At 37.4% G+C, this 18,477-nt stretch overlaps 1 protein-coding gene across 2 annotated transcripts in view; it reads right to left on the minus strand.

Moving 5' to 3' along the window:
- The window catches only part of cdk10 (cyclin dependent kinase 10), a 48,022-nt gene that overhangs the window by 473 nt on the left and 29,072 nt on the right, over positions 1-18,477 (minus strand). For both annotated transcript variants that reach the window (XM_056245759.1, XM_056245758.1), the window contains exons 8-12: positions 16,476-16,545; positions 16,323-16,382; positions 11,985-12,108; positions 408-547; positions 150-202 (exon numbers count right to left, since the gene is read on the minus strand). In XM_056245759.1, the coding sequence (XP_056101734.1) occupies positions 150-202; positions 408-547; positions 11,985-12,108; positions 16,323-16,382; positions 16,476-16,545 (447 nt within the window). The remainder of the gene's footprint in view (positions 1-149; positions 203-407; positions 548-11,984; positions 12,109-16,322; positions 16,383-16,475; positions 16,546-18,477) is intronic.

The following is an 18,477-nucleotide window of genomic DNA, read 5'->3' on the forward strand; positions in this document are numbered from 1 at the left end:
TTTTATTAACTAACAATGAGCAACAAATTTGTTACAGTATTTATTCATCTTTGTTAATGTTAGTTAATACATTAACAAATGCCAACCAATGAGCCCTTATCATAAAGTGTTACAGAGAAATGTGTAAAACTAAATAAGCCTGTACTTACGCAAGGGCTTTTCCTTAAAGTATGAACTTTCCAAACAATCTTTAGCAGTGGCTCTATAAGAAACAGTGCGATATTAAACAGAATGTAAATAGATGTTTATGGTCCTAAAATTATGTTTATGTGACAAAAATCATGTTCTGTTTGTCACTTATAGATTTAAGCTAATGTAACATTTAAAATACATTTCTAAATAGAAAAAACACATATCTGATTAAAAATAAAGCACCCTAAAATAGTTTTTCCACGTGTCTACTGTACCTGCGCTGTGGGTTGTACATGAACAGAAGGTTGAGCAGTCTCAGACCAGCTTCTGATAACCAGGTGAACTTGTTCTTTAAGTTGTTGTAGGGCTGCTTCCTCAGACTGTACTGCCCAACCAGAGGTAGACGCGAGAATCCCTACAATTCACAACAAACTCCACATTTAAAGACCCCCTGTGGTGAAAATCAAGTTTTTAATGTTGTTTATATGTCTATGTGGTGTTTTTAATATGCAATATGCTTTAAGACAAACCAAATTCATAAGTCAACAGCATTGCTGAGTATTTTCTCCTTAAAACTGCAGTGAACCAAAGACCGTCTCAAAAACGCGGTTTGAAATCGCTGGTGTTTCTGACGTCACAAACTACCTTGTATCAGATCAACGTGCCGGCGGGCTTTAGCATATCATTACTATTCTCTGAAGCGGTGGAGTCTCAAGAGAACCAGTTTATCCTGGTGTATTTTTCTGTTGATATGAAAAATCGTGTACATTTACCAATATAGCGGGAGAATTATGTAAATGATATATATTACCAATATAGCGGGAGAATTATGTAAATGATATATATTACGATGTTATGATGAACTATGGCTACGTTCACACTGCAGGCTGAAACAACCCAATTCCGATTTTTTTGCCCCATGCGACCTGTATCTGATCTTTTCATGACAGTCTGAACGACACAGATCCGATCTTTTCAAATGCGACCCAGGCCACTTGGGTATGTGGTTCAAATCCGATCTTTTGAAATGCGACCTCAATCTGAACGGCCAGGTCACATGTATCCGACCCGCACGCCATTGATATGCGACAAACGTCATAATTCTGCATTGAAGTAGGCGGGAATGAGAAGATAAACAAGTTAGCTATTGTACGATAGCACGCACCTGTAGCTAGCCACTACACTCCAACGCGTTGCACTGTTATGGTCCGCCGCAGACGTGTCTCTTCCCGTGACAGAGTTAATCGAAGGTGCTCAAACATAATCGAAGGTGGATCTGGTCATTCGGAAGTTACTGATGAATTCTGTATTAGTGAAGCCACTCCGCACTCCGCACCCACACAAATAACTTTAATATTGCTAAACGAGCTCCACTGTTGACATTCACGTTTAGCTACTTCCGCAAACAGACGTCGTTGACCGTTGAGTACTCTTCTGCGCATGCGGGTCACTTCTGGGTCATTTCACGTTCACACAGGAGATCACAAAAGGTCGCATTTAATTGGAAATGTGAACGCCTTGCAAAAAAATATTTTTTTTTCAAAAAATCGGATTTGAGCATTAAGCCCCTGCAGTGTGAACGCAGCCTATATGCCTTTTCCCACTGATATTGAGTGTTTCTAACGATGCTGTTTTTTAGAAGGCCGCTGTCCGACTCTGAGATGGTGAACGGGAACATAGTTTGTGTAACATTCGCAACACATTATTAGCTGTTTGATAACGCTAATTAATATGAATAGCCTTTTGCTTGAATACGTTATGTGTCCGACGTTGTAGAGAGCGATACATAAAACACGTTACCGTTCTAATACATTGACTAGTAGACAAGGCTGAATAATTCACTTTTCCACTTCTTCTGATTCAGTTTCTGGTTCAAACATACAGTATATGGTTAAATTAAACCAGTATTTCCACTTGCCGTTGTACAACGTTTACTATAGTAAATTTGACAAGAGTGGATCTCTGAACTCGTGTGATTGAGTGGCTCATTTGCATAATCATGAATCCGCGTATACTAAATGAAGCAATTACCCAGCTAACAGGGAACGTTCCCAGAACATTCACTAACGTTCTTTAAAAGTTGTGTAAATGTTAGTACAAAACGTTATTAAAATAATGTTTTCGGAACGTTCATATAACGTTATTAACGTTCTTGTAACGTTGAGAGAAAACGTTCTTAGAACAATGTTCTTGGAACGTCTTTATGACGTTATTTGTGATTGATGAAAGTTCTCATTACGTTGATAGAAAACGTTCTTAGAACAATGTTCTTGGAACGTCTTTATAACGTTATTTGTGATTGATGAACGTTCTCATTACGTTGATAGAAAACGTTCTTAGAACAATGTTCTTGGAACCTCTTTATGACGTTATTTGTGATTGATGAAAGTTCTCATATCGTTGATAGAAAACGTTCTTAGAACAATGTTCTTGGAACGTCTTTATGACGTTTTTTGTGATTGATGAACGTTCTCATTACGTTGATAGAAAACGTTCTTAGAACAATGTTCTTGGAACGTCTTTATGACGTTTTTTTGTGATTGATGAACGTTCTCATTACGTTGATAGAAAACGTTCTTAGAACAATGTTCTTGGAACGTCTTTATAATGTTATTTATGATTGATGAAAGTTCTCATTACGTTGATAGAAAACGTTTTTAGAACAATGTTCTTGGAACGTCTTTATGACGTTATTTGTGATTGATGAACGTTCTAATTACGTTGATAGAAAACGTTCTTAGAACAATGTTCTTGGAACGTCTTTATAACGTTATTTGTGATTGATGAAAGTTCTCATAACGTTGATAGAAAACGTTCTTAGAACAATGTTCTTGGAACGTCTTTATAACGTTATTTGTGGTTGATGAAAGTTCTCATAACGTTGATAGAAAACGTTCTTAGAACAATGTTCTTGGAACGTCTCTATGACGTTATTTGTGGTTGATGAAAGTTCTCATAACGTTGATAGAAAACATTCTTAGAACAATGTTCTTGGAACTTCTTTATGACGTTATTTGTGATTGATGAACGTTCTCATAACGTTGATAGAAAACATTCTTAGAACAATGTTCTTGGAACGTCTTTATGACGTTATTTGTGATTGATGAAAGTTCTCATAACGTTGATAGAAAACGTTCTTAGAACAATGTTCTTGGAACGTCTTTATAACGTTATTTGTGGTTGATGAAAGTTCTCATAACGTTGATAGAAAACGTTCTTAGAACAATGTTCTTGGAACGTCTCTATGACGTTATTTGTGGTTGATGAAAGTTCTCATTACGTTGATAGAAAACGTTCTTAGAACAATGTTCTTGGAACGTCTCTATGACGTTATTTGTGATTGATGAAAGTTCTCATAACGTTGATAGAAAACGTTCTTAGAACAATGTTCTTGGAACGTCTTTATGACGTTATTTGTGATTGATGAAAGTTCTCATAACGTTGATCGAAAACGTTCTTAGAACAATGTTCTTGGAACGTCTCTATGACGTTATTTGTGATTGATGAAAGTTCTCATAACGTTGATAGAAAACGTTCTTAGAACAATGTTCTTGGAACGTCTCTATGACGTTATTTGTGATTGATGAAAGTTCTCATAACGTTGATAGAAAACGTTCTTAGAACAATGTTCTTGGAACGTCTCTATGACGTTATTTGTGGTTGATGAAAGTTCTCATAATGTTGATAGAAAACGTTCTTAGAACAAGGTTCTTGGAACGTCTTTATTACGTTATTTATGATTGATGAACATTTTCATAACGTTGATAGAAAACGTTATTAGAACAACATTCTCAGAACATACTAATGTTATTAGTATTTTCTGAATGTTATATTTAGGCTATCATAAAACGTTCTGGGAACATGTTATTTGCTGAACATTCTCATAATGTTAAGTACACTTGATGAAGTAAACAGCATAGCTGACTTACAGATTCAGTTAACATCCACAAATGAATAAGCGCGACGATTCAGGGAGCAGCTATACAGTGAACTCTGAGAAAACGCTTGAGCAAACAGTGTGTGAATTGGTTACTACAAATGATGGCAAAGTGCCCGTGCAAAATCAGTTGTTGATTGTGTTTTTAGTAATTGTTGGTTTGGTGTGTTTGAGTGCTCATTGTTACAATTACACAGTAAAAGTTCAGTGACATTTTTATTTGTGCATGGTATAAGCAAATACAGATACTGACATAATGACATACACATAGTTTTTGTCAGAATGTTTATTTTTAACGATATCTTTTGCATTTCTAATCCAAACAATGTCAAACTTGACACTGCACTTACTCATGCCCGTAGCAAGAAACCTGTCAAGTTTGAAATCCATTGGACAAACAGTTCGAGAGATGTGTGGTTAACAGACAGACAGACAGACAGACAGACCTTTCTGTAATTTATAGATATGCTATTCACATTATGTGAAGCACTGTTAAATATATTGAAATACATTTTGAAAATATATTATTTCAAAAATACATTGAACATAAATCTTTTAAATTGTTCCTCATGTTACATCTGTAAATGTGTGTACATATTGTGTATTTTCTTAAAATATATCCATGCCTTAAATCATGTTTAGTTTTTAATAAATGTTTTTTGCAATTTTATTTCTACACCACGTTAACCATTTATATAAAGCTATATAATATTATAGCCTATTATAACCTATTATATAAATGACTTTGTGGTAAACATTGTTTTACACTCAATGCTTCATATTCTCATTCCGTTTACAGTTTGGTGATGGCCATGAGCCTATACACTTAATAATGTTAACCTCACATTTCAGGATATTTTATCTGATTATCAAATAATTCCCTCGATCAAATCTTCTTTAAATGCAGCGTGACTTCTACATTTTTTAATATGCGCGCGCACTGAACATTCGAGTTGCATTTGAACATTTGAACTGGAGTTACCATGGAAACGGGCGGGAGCTCATCTTTGGCTCAACTGACGACAAGCAGCAACTCCGTCTCTCACTGTTGGTTTCGCTAATTTCAGGTAAGTTTAGTCCCCAAAATTACACAAATAGTACATAAAAATGTTTCAGACACATTCTTTCATGGAAATAACACGCTTCCGTTGAATATTTACTTTATAGAAATGGTTTAGTGTCTTCGGGAAACGTCCGTTAGCATCTCAACTGTTAGGCTAACGGTAAGTTAACTAACTTAGAGGTGACGTTAGGTTGACTAGACTTTAGCTGTAAGTTTAGGCTTTAGGCTTTTAATCTTGATTCGAGGTTTTGTAAAGGTTTTAAATGCCATTTATGCCTAGTATTAACATGAATGTCACGCAACCGCTTAATTCACAGGTAACGTTAAGTTAACGTTAGTTTCAAGTCAGTTGAATCAACGTTTTATATGAATATGCTCTTTTAATTTGACGTTAAGCATACAGCCGCACACACATACGTTACACACAGTTGAATAACCTTACTACAAAAAATGTATATTCCTTGTCAAGCTACTTTTTTTTTTTTTGATGGAAGTTTTAATTTTCAGGTGTAACGTTAGCTAATCCTTTACAATGTGTTATTGAACCTTTCCATTGTATAACCTTTCTCCATTGAAACAATCTCCATTGTTAAAAGCGCTATATAAATGAAGATGACTTGACTTGACTTGACCTTTGTAAGCTACATTTTAATATTGTGTGGTTTAGTATTTATAGTACTCAAAGCACAGCCTAAATAACTTAAGGGTTAACATTTATGGAGTAGCCACACTGTTATTATTAAATGTTTATGAAATAATAAATCACCGTAACATCAGTCAATCTGTTCACTTTACAGACGGGGCATGAAGAGACTGGACCACAGACTGGACCACAGTGCTAGTTTGGCACCCCCACACTACTTATATTTAAGGGTTAGTTCACCCAAAAATGAATATTTTGTCAGTAAGTATACACCCTCATGTTGTTCCAAAGACTTCCATTCATTTTCAGAACACAAATTACGGTAAGATATTTTTCTAGGCAATTTCATTCTGCCAGCCCAGGAAGTTAGTAAAGACATTGTTAAAATAGTCCAATGGCGCTTTTCCACTGCATGATACGGTTCGGCTCGGCATGGCTCGCTTTAGCTCGGTTTGCTTTTCCACTGCAGTTAGTACCACTTCAAAGTGGGTGGGATTATAAAGACTGATCGTTTATAGTTTATCCGCTCCTCGGCAACCAACGAGATGAACATCTGCACTTCGTCCACTGAACACTATTCAGCTATTTATTTTTTGGAAGTTTTTTTTCTTTCTTTTTTCTTCAAGCAAGTAGTTTTAAAACAGGTGCTACAGCGGTGACTGTTACGGCCGTTTCACACCGCAAGCGTGAGCGGCGCTTGAGCAGCGCGTCAGCGTAACTACATCGTCACTGCAGCTGCAGACGCGCGAGAGTATTCACACTGGACGCGTCTGTACAGTGTCACTGCAGCGGCTCCAAAGCTACATATATAAGCGAGCAATTCTTTACAAAGAACTATAAATTTGTTTTTAGAAGTTGGTCATTTATAAAATTGATAGTCTTGAAAGTTTGTTATGGGGAGGTGTACAACATTCGCATATTTAAATGGTAAACAACAAAACAACACATAATCTTGTGCCCCAATCTTGTCGTTTCAGTCATACTTTCGATATGTTTACAAAGACTGCAAACTCCACGGATAAAAACAAGCAAATAAAACGCACACTCTTGTTTGATTTGGGTTATTGTGCCAGCCTATGTAGCTGTCTGTGTATTACATAAACTAAAAGAAAGTTTATATATAATATTTTCTGGCTAGTTTACTTTAGTTTAGTTTTTTATAATACACCATGCTTTCATACAAACTGAATAATGCAAAACAAATTTAAATGGGTAGCCTAATCTTCTATAAATATTTTTGAGTCTTCATTTTCTTTTTTTGCCTACTCCAGTTCTTGTTTAAACTCACTAAAAATTATTATGTGCATTTTGGGCACTTTTTGTGTGAAGTCATATTTATTTTGTCCATCAAAAGTGAGCTTTCACTTTAATTGAGCGTCAGCAGCGCAGCAAAAATAGACTTGGCGCCGAAACCCCCGCTTCACTGCTGCTCACGCGCCGCTCCTGCTTGACTCATTGATTAACATGCACGCCGAAAAAAATACGCGCTGCTCACGCTTGCGGTGTGAAACGGCCCTTACTGGCTATTTAAATCTAGCGGGTTTGATGTCTCGCAAATACAATGACGCTGGTAGTGACGATTCTGTCTGACCAATCAGTGATCTGCAGTGTTTTCACGTCACATTTTAGTATCGGTACAGTATGCTTGGAACCTCAACAGAGGTGGTACCATTTAAAGCGAGCCGTACCATGCAGTGGAAAAGCGCCAAAGCGTGCCGTGCCGTACCATGCAGTGGAAAAGCGCCACAAGTGACTTCAGTGGCTCAATCTTAAGTTTATCAAGCGACGACAATAATTTTTGTATGCAAAAATAACAACTTTATTCAACTATTAATTTTCTTATGTGTGGGCCTCTGAGTGAGTTCACAAAATTGCCGCACTACATCGAGACCCATCTACGTCATCTTCTCAGTTCTCGCTGTCTCGTGAACTCTAGGGCTGGGACGATACACCTATCTCCCGATTCAATACTATCACGATACTTGGGTGCTGATACTGCTGATATTAGGATTTTTTTTAGGATTGCGATTCGATATTGCGATTTTTATTTTATTTTTAACACTAGACCATCAGAAAAAGTTAAATCATACACTTATACAGACTGTACAGGCTACATGATGTATAAGATGAGTCATATTTACAAAAACAATTCATCACATCTCTCTGACTTATTTCAGAAGCATCATACGATAGTACTACATTCTCTTAAATAAATGATTAAATAAATACATTTTGTAAGTCACTTGTTAAACAATGTAATCGATAATTATTTTATGCGTTATTTTAAGCTGGTTTAGGGGCCGATCACACCTAAATGCGTTTTTGGCAGTGAGAGGCGCCTTTTTTCAATTGATTCCCTATGGCAGTGCGCGTTCTGTACGCTGTTTATACACCCCAGGCGCCTCGCGTTTAACCGCCGGTTGCGCCTCACGTTTTTGGAGTTAAAAAAAAATCAACTTAGAGCAGTAAATGCGCTGTCCTCTGTTTTTTTTCCACTGTCCAATCGAATGAATGGAGAGGCGGGTCTTCCGTTGTAGTTTTGAAAGCTACTGTTGCTTTGAACGCCGGAGAGTGCGATGATGGAGGATAAACTTGTGGTGCTCTCGGGGGTTATCAGGAGCTTAACGACTTCACAAATCATAACTACCACAATGTTAACAGAAAGTAAACAAAGTTAATAAAAGGCTGATTTGACGTTTACTTGAATGACAGGACAGCTGTTTCTGTGTTTGCCTACCAACAAAAAATGCAGTTCACTGCTCGTTCTGTTTGATTGGGTCAGTGCTGTCGCCTCGCGTTTTCGGACCGGAAAAACATTAGGTGTGATTGGGGCTTTACTCTATTTTGATCGCTATCATAGACATCAGTGTTTATATTTTTTTAAATTTAAACTTTTATCCTAGTACTTCTATTAGGGCTGGGTGATAAAACGATAACAATAATTATCGTGATATAATTTTTCTCGATAAAACGATATCAAGAGGTCGATAAATGTTCGATAATGTGTATGCGCCAAAAGCGGAACGAAACTCATTTGAACCGCGCGCGCCTCACGGACCGTTTATCCGCTCGGCTCAAAGTCCAAATGGCAGCGCAAGCTCACTAGAGCAGACGTGTTTACTCCGATCGTCTCGCTCAAGAGATCCAGTGAGAAACACTTGAATTCAGCGAAGAACACAAATGTCCAGTTTAAATCAGTTTAAAGGCAGATGAAACACCGCTGACAAACAGGAGAAACACTGTGCGCAACGATATAGTCAGAATCTGAATTGAAACTGAATCCATTTAGCCTAGCATGGATTTACTGTAAGGTTAGCCTAGTAATATTAACTGCACCATGAAATGTGGGATATACATATTGAATTGTATAATATTATTAATGTAGACAATGTATTAAATGACTAATGGAATATAATTACAGTATTTAATAATGTATTTAACTGTTAGGCTACTGTTTTTCATACAAATACCATAGAAACCATAAAGTTACATTTTGCCATGATAGTGAGGTGCTATAGGCTGTACCTGGCTTTATCTGTGGTTATCATGATCTAAATGCACGATACTGGATGACCAATGGTTAATTTTAATAAAACTCAAACAGTCAGAATATTACATTTTACCAAATAAAAATGTGGTCCTTAAATAAAAAACAAACAAACAGATGTTACTGTTTTTGTTAATGAACATAAATTTAACATAGTCGTATTAGCTTGAGTTAGGATGTAGATTTACTGTCAACTCACTGTCAAATATGCATTTCGAGACAAAACATGTAATTTGAATATTGCAGCCTGCACTGCAAACTGTGCTGAAGAAATATTTTTCTTTTCAGATATTTATTTTGTTAAGGAAAAATGACAAATGTTTGAATGTTCTACCTCAGATTTTTAAAACCACAACGCTCTGGTTTATACAACTTTCACTTAGGAGCAAAAATCTGCCTTTAAACTTGAAAGAAATAAAGATTTGACGTTTATCGTGATAATTATCGATATCGACTGATATAAAAAAAAATATCGTTTGTGATAATTTTTTTTTGGCCATATCCATAACTTCTATGATAATTTGAACTATTGTATTACAGAAATAATGATACTATTAGGTTGAAAAGACAGTTTGTGAAGCTGTTTCATGACGTCTCTGGGTCAGCACAGCTTTAAAAGTTGCGATATGATTTTGTCAAAGGTTTAATAGACAGACGAAATGGAAACAAATCGCGTGGGTGATTGAATCGAGATCAAGTTTTTTAAAGATGAATCGTGCAGCTCTATTGTATTATCTCTCTGTATATGAGTAGCGCAAGGGCTTTTCAATGCATTCAATCTCACGTCGCTTTCACGCGTCCACTTGAAAGGGATATTACGTTACTCAAAGATAACGACACATTTCATTCTCTGTTGGAACGAAAGTGACTTACTTTGGTCAACCTCGTCTATAAGCAAGGACAAAAATAAATTTAATTTGAATTAATATCGATTCTTTAATAATAATACAAAAAATAAATTTTAAAATTGAAAAAAGAAGAAGAAAAAAAAACGTGATACCTAGGTGAATCTATTTTTTTCTCCCAGCACTAGTGAAGTCACTCAGAGGCCCATACGGAAGAAAAGGAATAGTTGAATAATGTTGTTATTTTTTTATTTATTTTTTTTGTGCACAAAAATGATTGTCGTCGCTTGATAAATTCGCCAGAATGAAATTGCCTAGAAGCCTACGGAGGAGTGAGCCAGCTTTCAGATTTCATCAAAAATATCTTAATTTGTGTTCTGAAGATGAACGAAAGTCTTACGGGGTTGGAATAACATGAGGGTGAGTAATTACTGACAGAATTTTTAGGTGAACTAACCCTTAAAAACGGTTTTCATTTCATTTAAATGTTTATATGAAAATATTTGTTGTTGTTTTTTTAAGCTATAATGTAGCGTTTAAAATGTATGATAATCATGAAATGTTCTACTTTTTGATGTGCTGTAAAAGTGTGTGCTTATAATTCACATGGTTGTGTTAATAAAAAAAATTAAGTTGAACGAATGGTGCAGAATTTTTTTTCTAACCTTAAAATGTAATTTTAACATGAAAGAAAGTGGACATTTTAATGTTCTTTGATTGTTGTATTGTTAATAACATTTTTGGGGAAAGAACGCTGCAGGAACGTTATGCTTACCTTAAGATAATGTTCCAGCAACGCTATGTCAATGTTCCAGCAATGTTAAGATAATGTTCCATGAACGTTATGCTAACCTTAAGATAACGTTCCATGAACGTTTTGCTAACCTTAAGATAACGTTCCAACAACGTTTTGCTAACCTTAAGATACTGTTCCATGAACGTTATGCTAACCTTAAGATAACGTTCCAACAACGTTTTGCTAACCTTAAGATACTGTTCCATGAACGTTTTGCTAACCTTAAGATAACGTTCCAACAACGTTTTGCTAACATTAAGATACTGTTCCATGAACGTTATGCTAACCTTAAGAATGTTTCAGCAATGTTGTGCTTGCTAACGTTCCAGCAACGTTATGCAAACTTTAAAATAATGTTCCAGCAACGTTATGCTAACCTTAAGATAACGTTCCAACAACGTTTTGCTAACATTAAGATACTGTTCCAGCAACGTTATGCTAACCTTAAGAATGTTTCAGCAATGTTGTGCTAACGTTCCAGCAACGTTATGCAAACTTTAAAATAATGTTCCAGCAACGTTATGCTAACGTTCCAGCAACGTTATGTTAACCTTAAGATAACGTTCCAGCAACATCATGCTAACGTTCCAGCAACGTTTTGCTAACATTAAGATACTGTTCCAGCAATGTTACGCTAACCTTAAGATAACGTTCCAGCAACATTATGCTAACGTTCCAGCAACGTTTTGCTAACATTAAGATACCGTTCCAGCAACGTTAAGCAAACTGGACATTTCAACGTTTTTAGAACATTTCAAACCAACGTTCCCACAACGTTCTTAGAACATAATTTTGTTAGCTGGGTACATTCAAGCTAATTTAAGGTATGAAGAATTTTTTTTCCACAGAGAAAAGAAAAAGAAAAGAAATGGTGATCAAAAATTTGTTTTAAGGTATACAATTATTGACTATGGGGGACTTAAATACGTTGATACTACAAGCTAAACGCTTAAAGTATTTTTTCACTTCTAAAACACACTTCCTACATTTATGGATCTCATTTTGAAGCTAAACTCAGTACCGGCCAGATGCTCTCGTTGGGCGTTCCCAACAGCTGTACGATCAAATCCACCTGCTGGATCTCTGAAGCTCCAGGTAGAAGAGGCTTATGGGCAAGAAGCTCAGCAAAGATGCAGCCAACGGCCCTGCAAGAGGAGAACATAGACATCTGTTCATGAAGACTGAAAAGATTCTGCTCTGGTTTTCACACACACACACACAAGCGGTATTTTGATCTCTCTTAGGCGATCCGATCACAATTGGCCAGACAAGACAAATCATAGACCTTTTAACATGCAACTCAAATGTGTCTTCTGTGACTTTCTCTAATCAGATTTTGAGTCTCTGATTGCATACATTACTAGGCATAACTGTCACTGTGTGTTGATAAAGCATTTAAAATGTGAATGTTTTGTGAAGTCCTAAGTATATATGCACTTTTTTGTTGTTGCAATTAGGTGTTTATTTTCATGTCACCAGCCATGTTTAAACCCGTTTAGTGGAGTGGTTGACTGCAGGGGTGGAAAGAGTACTGAAAAAAATATACTTAAAGCTGCAGTCCGTATCTTTTCCTCTTTGTCGCCATCTCTCTGTTCGAAATCTGTAACTGCAGTGATTCGCGGAATTATTATCTTTACGTGGGTTGTAAATCGGCATGAAACAGCGCGGATGAACACAGTGCTTTGAGGCGAGTGCTGCTGTCAGTCACCGCGCTGTGTGGATATACTGTCATACAGAATCACAGATTCACTTTTTGAAAGTTTGACCAACATAAGAATTTTCATAAGAAAATGTCTTCTGAACAAGTAAGTAACATCCATTTTTGTTCTGACCAACTAAGGGGGAAAAAGCATTCGACATGATAAGCTTCGTTAGATTTAATCAACGCGATTTACAGCAACCGTGCAAATTATAGCCTACTTTGTTCTCAAATTGTTCATGTTAACAACATCAGCATTGCGTGACTAATGTTAAATTTAATGTGTTTTATGGTTACCTGCGTAGTTCAGAATTCATATTCTCCATAATAGCAAAACGAGAAAGGCACAACAAAGGAAACTCCATAACTGTGTGAATTAAGAAAACGTACTGTTACACGATTGAACTATTGAAATGTCTTACTTGTTCAGCAGAAAAAAGCCGTCTCTTCTTCCGTTTTGAACCCCTTCAAAACACGGAGTTCACGCACTTTTCAAAAGCCCCGCCGATGTTTAAATCCACTGTGTTCGCATGAGACGGTTTCTTTCTCTTTCTCTAGCCACCTTAAATCCGAAGTACGAAGTCTTTTGGGTTTTATAACTGCTGAATCTCCAGTTGACACTGATGATTGTTGTTTGGATCTTTCTGGATGCCATAAGTTTAATTATGTAAAGTGCTGCGAGAAAAGCCTATACATCTAAACATCTCGTCACGCGCAGTATAGCCGGCTAGCCGAAACTCCTTCTTTATGTGTACGGGTGTGACGTAATGACGCAAAGACATGCTCGAATCTCCCGCGGAAACCCACCAGTACCACTGGAATTAAAATCATTATTACAAGCTAACCGTTTTGAATCTAGCTATGGCAAGCAGATAGTTTTGACCACTGGCAGAATACGTTTTTTTTTATATAATTATTTTGGATTATTTTTAACTTAAAAAAGTTACGGACTGGAGCTTTAAGTAAAAGTACCAATCCATTACTTTACAAAAATTGTAGTTTGGGAAGAGTAAAAGTACTTGTCCAAAAACCTACTCGAGTAAAAGAGTTGCTTATTTAAAAGTACTCATGAGTTGTGAGTATTGAGCTGCGGATTCTCCACCCTTATAATAAACACTGTGATCACTGTGATTCACATTCTCCTTTGTTGAATGATAGAGATTCTTCATTCTTTCTGACAAACTACAGTTTTAATTTTGACTTTTGTAGTATTTGCCTGTTATTTTAGACACAGTTTATCACTGATAACAAGTAATGTATTTTACAAAGACGAAAAAGTTACTTTCAGTATCCTCATCATCATTTTAATTCATGTATAAAAAAGGTAAGTCATTTTAATTAATGAACATTGAAATTTTATGTGCAACAATAAGTCATTCAATATTCATTATCAATTTGTAATTCGTTACTTCACACCCCTGGTTGACTGACAGGTGATCACATGTTTCTGACAATACATCATCTATTTAGTGCTGACCACCTGCAATCAGATCACCGGAGACAGATCTTAACACAATGCGTCAACACGGTCACACTTACACAGTACATACCACAGAAAGACATTCACATTTTTATTTCACTCTAATGCTAAAACTATTTAAGACAATTACTTTATAAATTAAAGCAATTTAAAATAGTCATTTTTAACATAAATCATTACTACTTTTCACCCTTTACGCATTTGAAGTGCCACACGCAGTTTGGAGAGTCTCTGCTTATTTACGATAAAGGGTAAATAAAGAACTGAGGATTTTAAAGGGGGTCTTCCCGAAAGTGTCGTTGTTCATCTAAATGAACAGAAGGTAACTTCGCTTTTAGATGCTGCTGTGTTAGCAGATGAATTTATCTTGACACACCGAAAAGTCTTTCCATCTCTTCGGCCGTCGAACACTCAATTTACTCATTCAAACACTGTGACACAAGATTCAACACATGTATTCTCAGGTGCATCAGGAGACACTGCTTATTCAGACAACAGATCTGCCCCTGGTGGAAGAGGCCGACGTGTCTGTTTTTACTGCCTAGGTCCAGATCACTTCATTGCCGACTGCCAGGCTTGGAAAAAGAAGAATGTAGATGGTAACTCTAGAAATGTTGCTCTTATACAAACGATGGCGTGCTATCAACACGCATAGTTTTTTGGCGTGCTATCAACACGCATAATCGCTTTTCAGCGTGTTTATCAACGCCTTTGACTTAACGTTATATTACTGTATTATGTAGATATATGACCTACCCCAACCCCGTCCCTAAACCTACCCGTCACTGGGGTTAATACCATTTATGAGTGTTCCCCTACCATCCTAGGAAAAGAAATATCGCTCCACAGATGTAGATATAGATTTTGCTTCGTTTCGCTCGGACATTTAACGGCGTACACATACACGCGGAATCACTCGGACGTTTAATGGCGTAGACATACACGCAAAAGATTTCGGCGTGGACATACACGCGGATAGCTCAAAATGCGTATAGATAACACGCCACTTGACTTGAAAGTGGCGTGTATGTTTACGCAAAGTCATGATGTCATGTTGCTTTGATTCTTATATCATCTGGTGTGGTCTTCACTCTGGGACAGAGGAATTGAAGTGTGTTCTTGTTTTTTTTTTTTATGTTAATTTTACGTTTTCTTTCCTTTGTTACTTCTCCTTCCGACCCCTAGACAGTTAGGGAACGTAACAAGTGGGTGTTTCTTATGTATTTGAGGAGCGGAGAAGAGTGTCTTGCATTTGTCGTTGAGTCACAGACAAAATAGCCTGTGCGTAACGCTTCATTATAATGTGAGATTTTGGCCAAATGACAGAAAAAAAAAAAAAAAAAAAAAAAAAACGAGTGCCCACATAACTACAATAATCTTCATAACCTTTAAGCTGATGAAAACGTGATGTGATGGACTGACTTTCTCAGATTCAGCCGTTCTAATGACGAAAAAACTCGACATTCACCAGAAAAAAACGTTGTCTTGGCATATGAGGCCCAAGTTCAGCCGTGACCCGTTGGGGTGCCACAATTACACAGCTGAACAGCTGGTACACACCGCCTCGGCCCCTCACCGCAAAACTTGAATGTGTGAGTGCAAGCACGCTTCCTTATATACCTGCTTCGCGGGGCGGGGTGTGCGATGCAAAATGTCCATTGGCTTGTTTAGTTTACACTCGAAGGTTGATTGGGCTGTCAGGCGAGATCCCAATTCGTCAGTTCAGTTCTGACGTAACGTCTCCATTCCCTCCTTTAGGGAACGGGGGTTACATTGACCTAGACCTTCTTATAATTATAGTCTAATGACAATAATGGAGATGCACTGTTAAATAATAATAGCAGTAAGAGTAATAATATCAAAGCTGATGTAAAACAAAAGGGTGGTAGGTACAGAAGGTGACTTAAATATATAAAAAATATTGATCACACTTTCACATTTTTTTCTTATACCTATTTTTACTGACTTATTTGTTTCCATTTTGTACTCAGTGACCAATGGTACCATTTCCATTGACGGCTGCCTATCTGAAATACTGTCTCGAGACACACAACCAAAAAGCTTATGTCTTTAAAGACTCTCTGTTCCTTCTGCTTCTTTCCACTGTGTCTTGACTAATATCTAAAAAGGTAATCTGATTACACAAGGCTTTGTTCTGGCACTGTTTGTACAGTTCTCACCACATGTCCAGGGCAGTCGTCTGAGTTTTGGTCCCTAGGAGGAGCTCTGGTGCACGATACCTGTGAAGAAAACATTGTCAGTAATGGAAAGAGGGATTTGATGGATTAGCGGGATGATAGAGAGACTAATCAGCCTGAAGTTTATCTGCTTACCACAGAGTGACTACTCGAGGAGTCATGGGCTGTAAAGGGATACCATAAACACGCGCCAGACCAAAGTCAGCTGAGGAAAAAACATCAGACATCCATCACTGACAGAAAACAGAAGTCCACATACAGAGTAGCTCATTGAGTTCCTGATTCAGAATATGTGGGTGAATCTCATAAAACCTGCCAAGTACATTGTCTAGGTCATAGTTCAAGTAGTTTGGGGGGTCCAAAATTGTACTTGTAAGGATATGTGTACAGTGGACAACAACACACAGCTATAGTTAATTAAATGATCTTGCGTCCTCCACATAGTATTTTAGATTACGTATGGGACAGAGGACTTCTCTTACTTAGATATTCAACTGTAGCAAGCCCACTGATCTGCCACTTAACATTATATTGAGCAAAGCCCAACACAACGGCAGATCTACAATATTAGCCTAATACCAGTTCACACATAGGCTTATCGCCATGTTGGTTGTAGTGGGTGACTTACTACCCAACAAGCTGCGGTATTAAACAAGCTAGCAAACAAGCTAGGTAACGTTTTAATAGCCAGTATAGCGGACTCATTACATTGGAAAAAATACATTGGGTATCATCATTATTTTATTTTATTTATTGATGACTCCGCATCATCTGTATTAAATAGAAAATAATCACTTCATCCAATGTTTAAAGTGAATAAAATAAGCCTAGTTCCACAACTACTGAGAACTCTCCCACTGGACTTGTGTGGGTAGGTGAGGTAAGGGTTGCCAGGTTCACAACAAAACCCTCCCAATTGCTTCTGTGGGATTACAAATTTAAGAATCTGTTTAAGATCTGCTGATCTTATGTCCTTACATAACATAACATGAAAAACTAAGGTAGAGTACATTGAATTTAGCATGTAAGGTTACGATGATGATATCAGCGGTTAAGCAAAGTTTCCAGCAAGAGATTCCTGCCAGTCCTGTTCTCTCTATTGTAAGTTAAATGAGTCAGATTACTGAGGCCCCATCCACACTACTGCGTTTTAGTTTAGAAACGGATAATTAAAACGAATACAATCTCCGTCCACACCAGCGTTTTAGCTGCGTATTAGAATTGATCACCGTCCACATTAAAACGACTGAAAACGCGGATCACGTGACCATTCACCAACACTGGGCATGGGTGTGCCGGTGTAAACACAACTTCATTGATAAAATTATCCCACCATGCTCTGGGTTAACCCCAAACCGACGCTCTATGTACGGTCAACGCCGCCGCTGCACACAGGAATTGTCACAGATCGCTCGAATAATAGCTTGACTCCGGCGCATGTAGACGGTTATAGCGCTGTAAAATGCAGAATTTACTTGTACAACAGGGAGGTGCAAACGTAGCAAAAGGTCTCCGTTTTTAAAGGAAAACGCAGTAGTGTGGACAGGGCCTGAGACTCTCACCCTTTGTCTTTAATGGCTCTTGGAGCCCCTGTCCCAGTCTTTGAATGCTGATTGGATTAGGATTGGTAGCACTCTAGAGTCTGGGGTGGGTTCCTATAGCTGTATACTTCATTTGCATGCTTTGTTTAAGGTCGTCACCCAGGTGCTTTGTCTCCATTTCTAAGCACTGCCCTCTAAATGTATATAAACTACAATGTACACAGCCTTAGTTAGACTTGATGACTGCAGCTACCGACAGCTCGTGTTCTCAATAAAGAATCCTGCTGAAGATTCAACCAAGTCTCCTGGTCTTCGCTTCAGAGTTTTTTCTACACTACTCAAAACTAGCCCAAAACTAGCGTTCCGGAGGGAAAAATCTGTTTTTTTTGGCAGGGTTCCCCTGGTATATCCCCTGGTGTCGATTCAACCCGCGGACTTCAAAAACAACCTGGGGCAACACTGCAAAAGTAGCCCAATTCTGCAGGAAAACCGCAGATTGTAACCCTCAGATGGGGTAGGTCCAGACCCTCATGTGATTTCCACCTAGGCATTAAGATAATCAAGCCTACTTGCAAGAGCATTTTCACATTATTCAT

This window comes from Rhinichthys klamathensis, unplaced genomic scaffold (assembly GCF_029890125.1).
Source record: "Rhinichthys klamathensis goyatoka isolate OS25496 unplaced genomic scaffold, OSU_Roscu_1.1 h1tg000033l_1, whole genome shotgun sequence".
NCBI classification, from domain to species: Eukaryota; Metazoa; Chordata; class Actinopteri; order Cypriniformes; family Leuciscidae; genus Rhinichthys; species Rhinichthys klamathensis.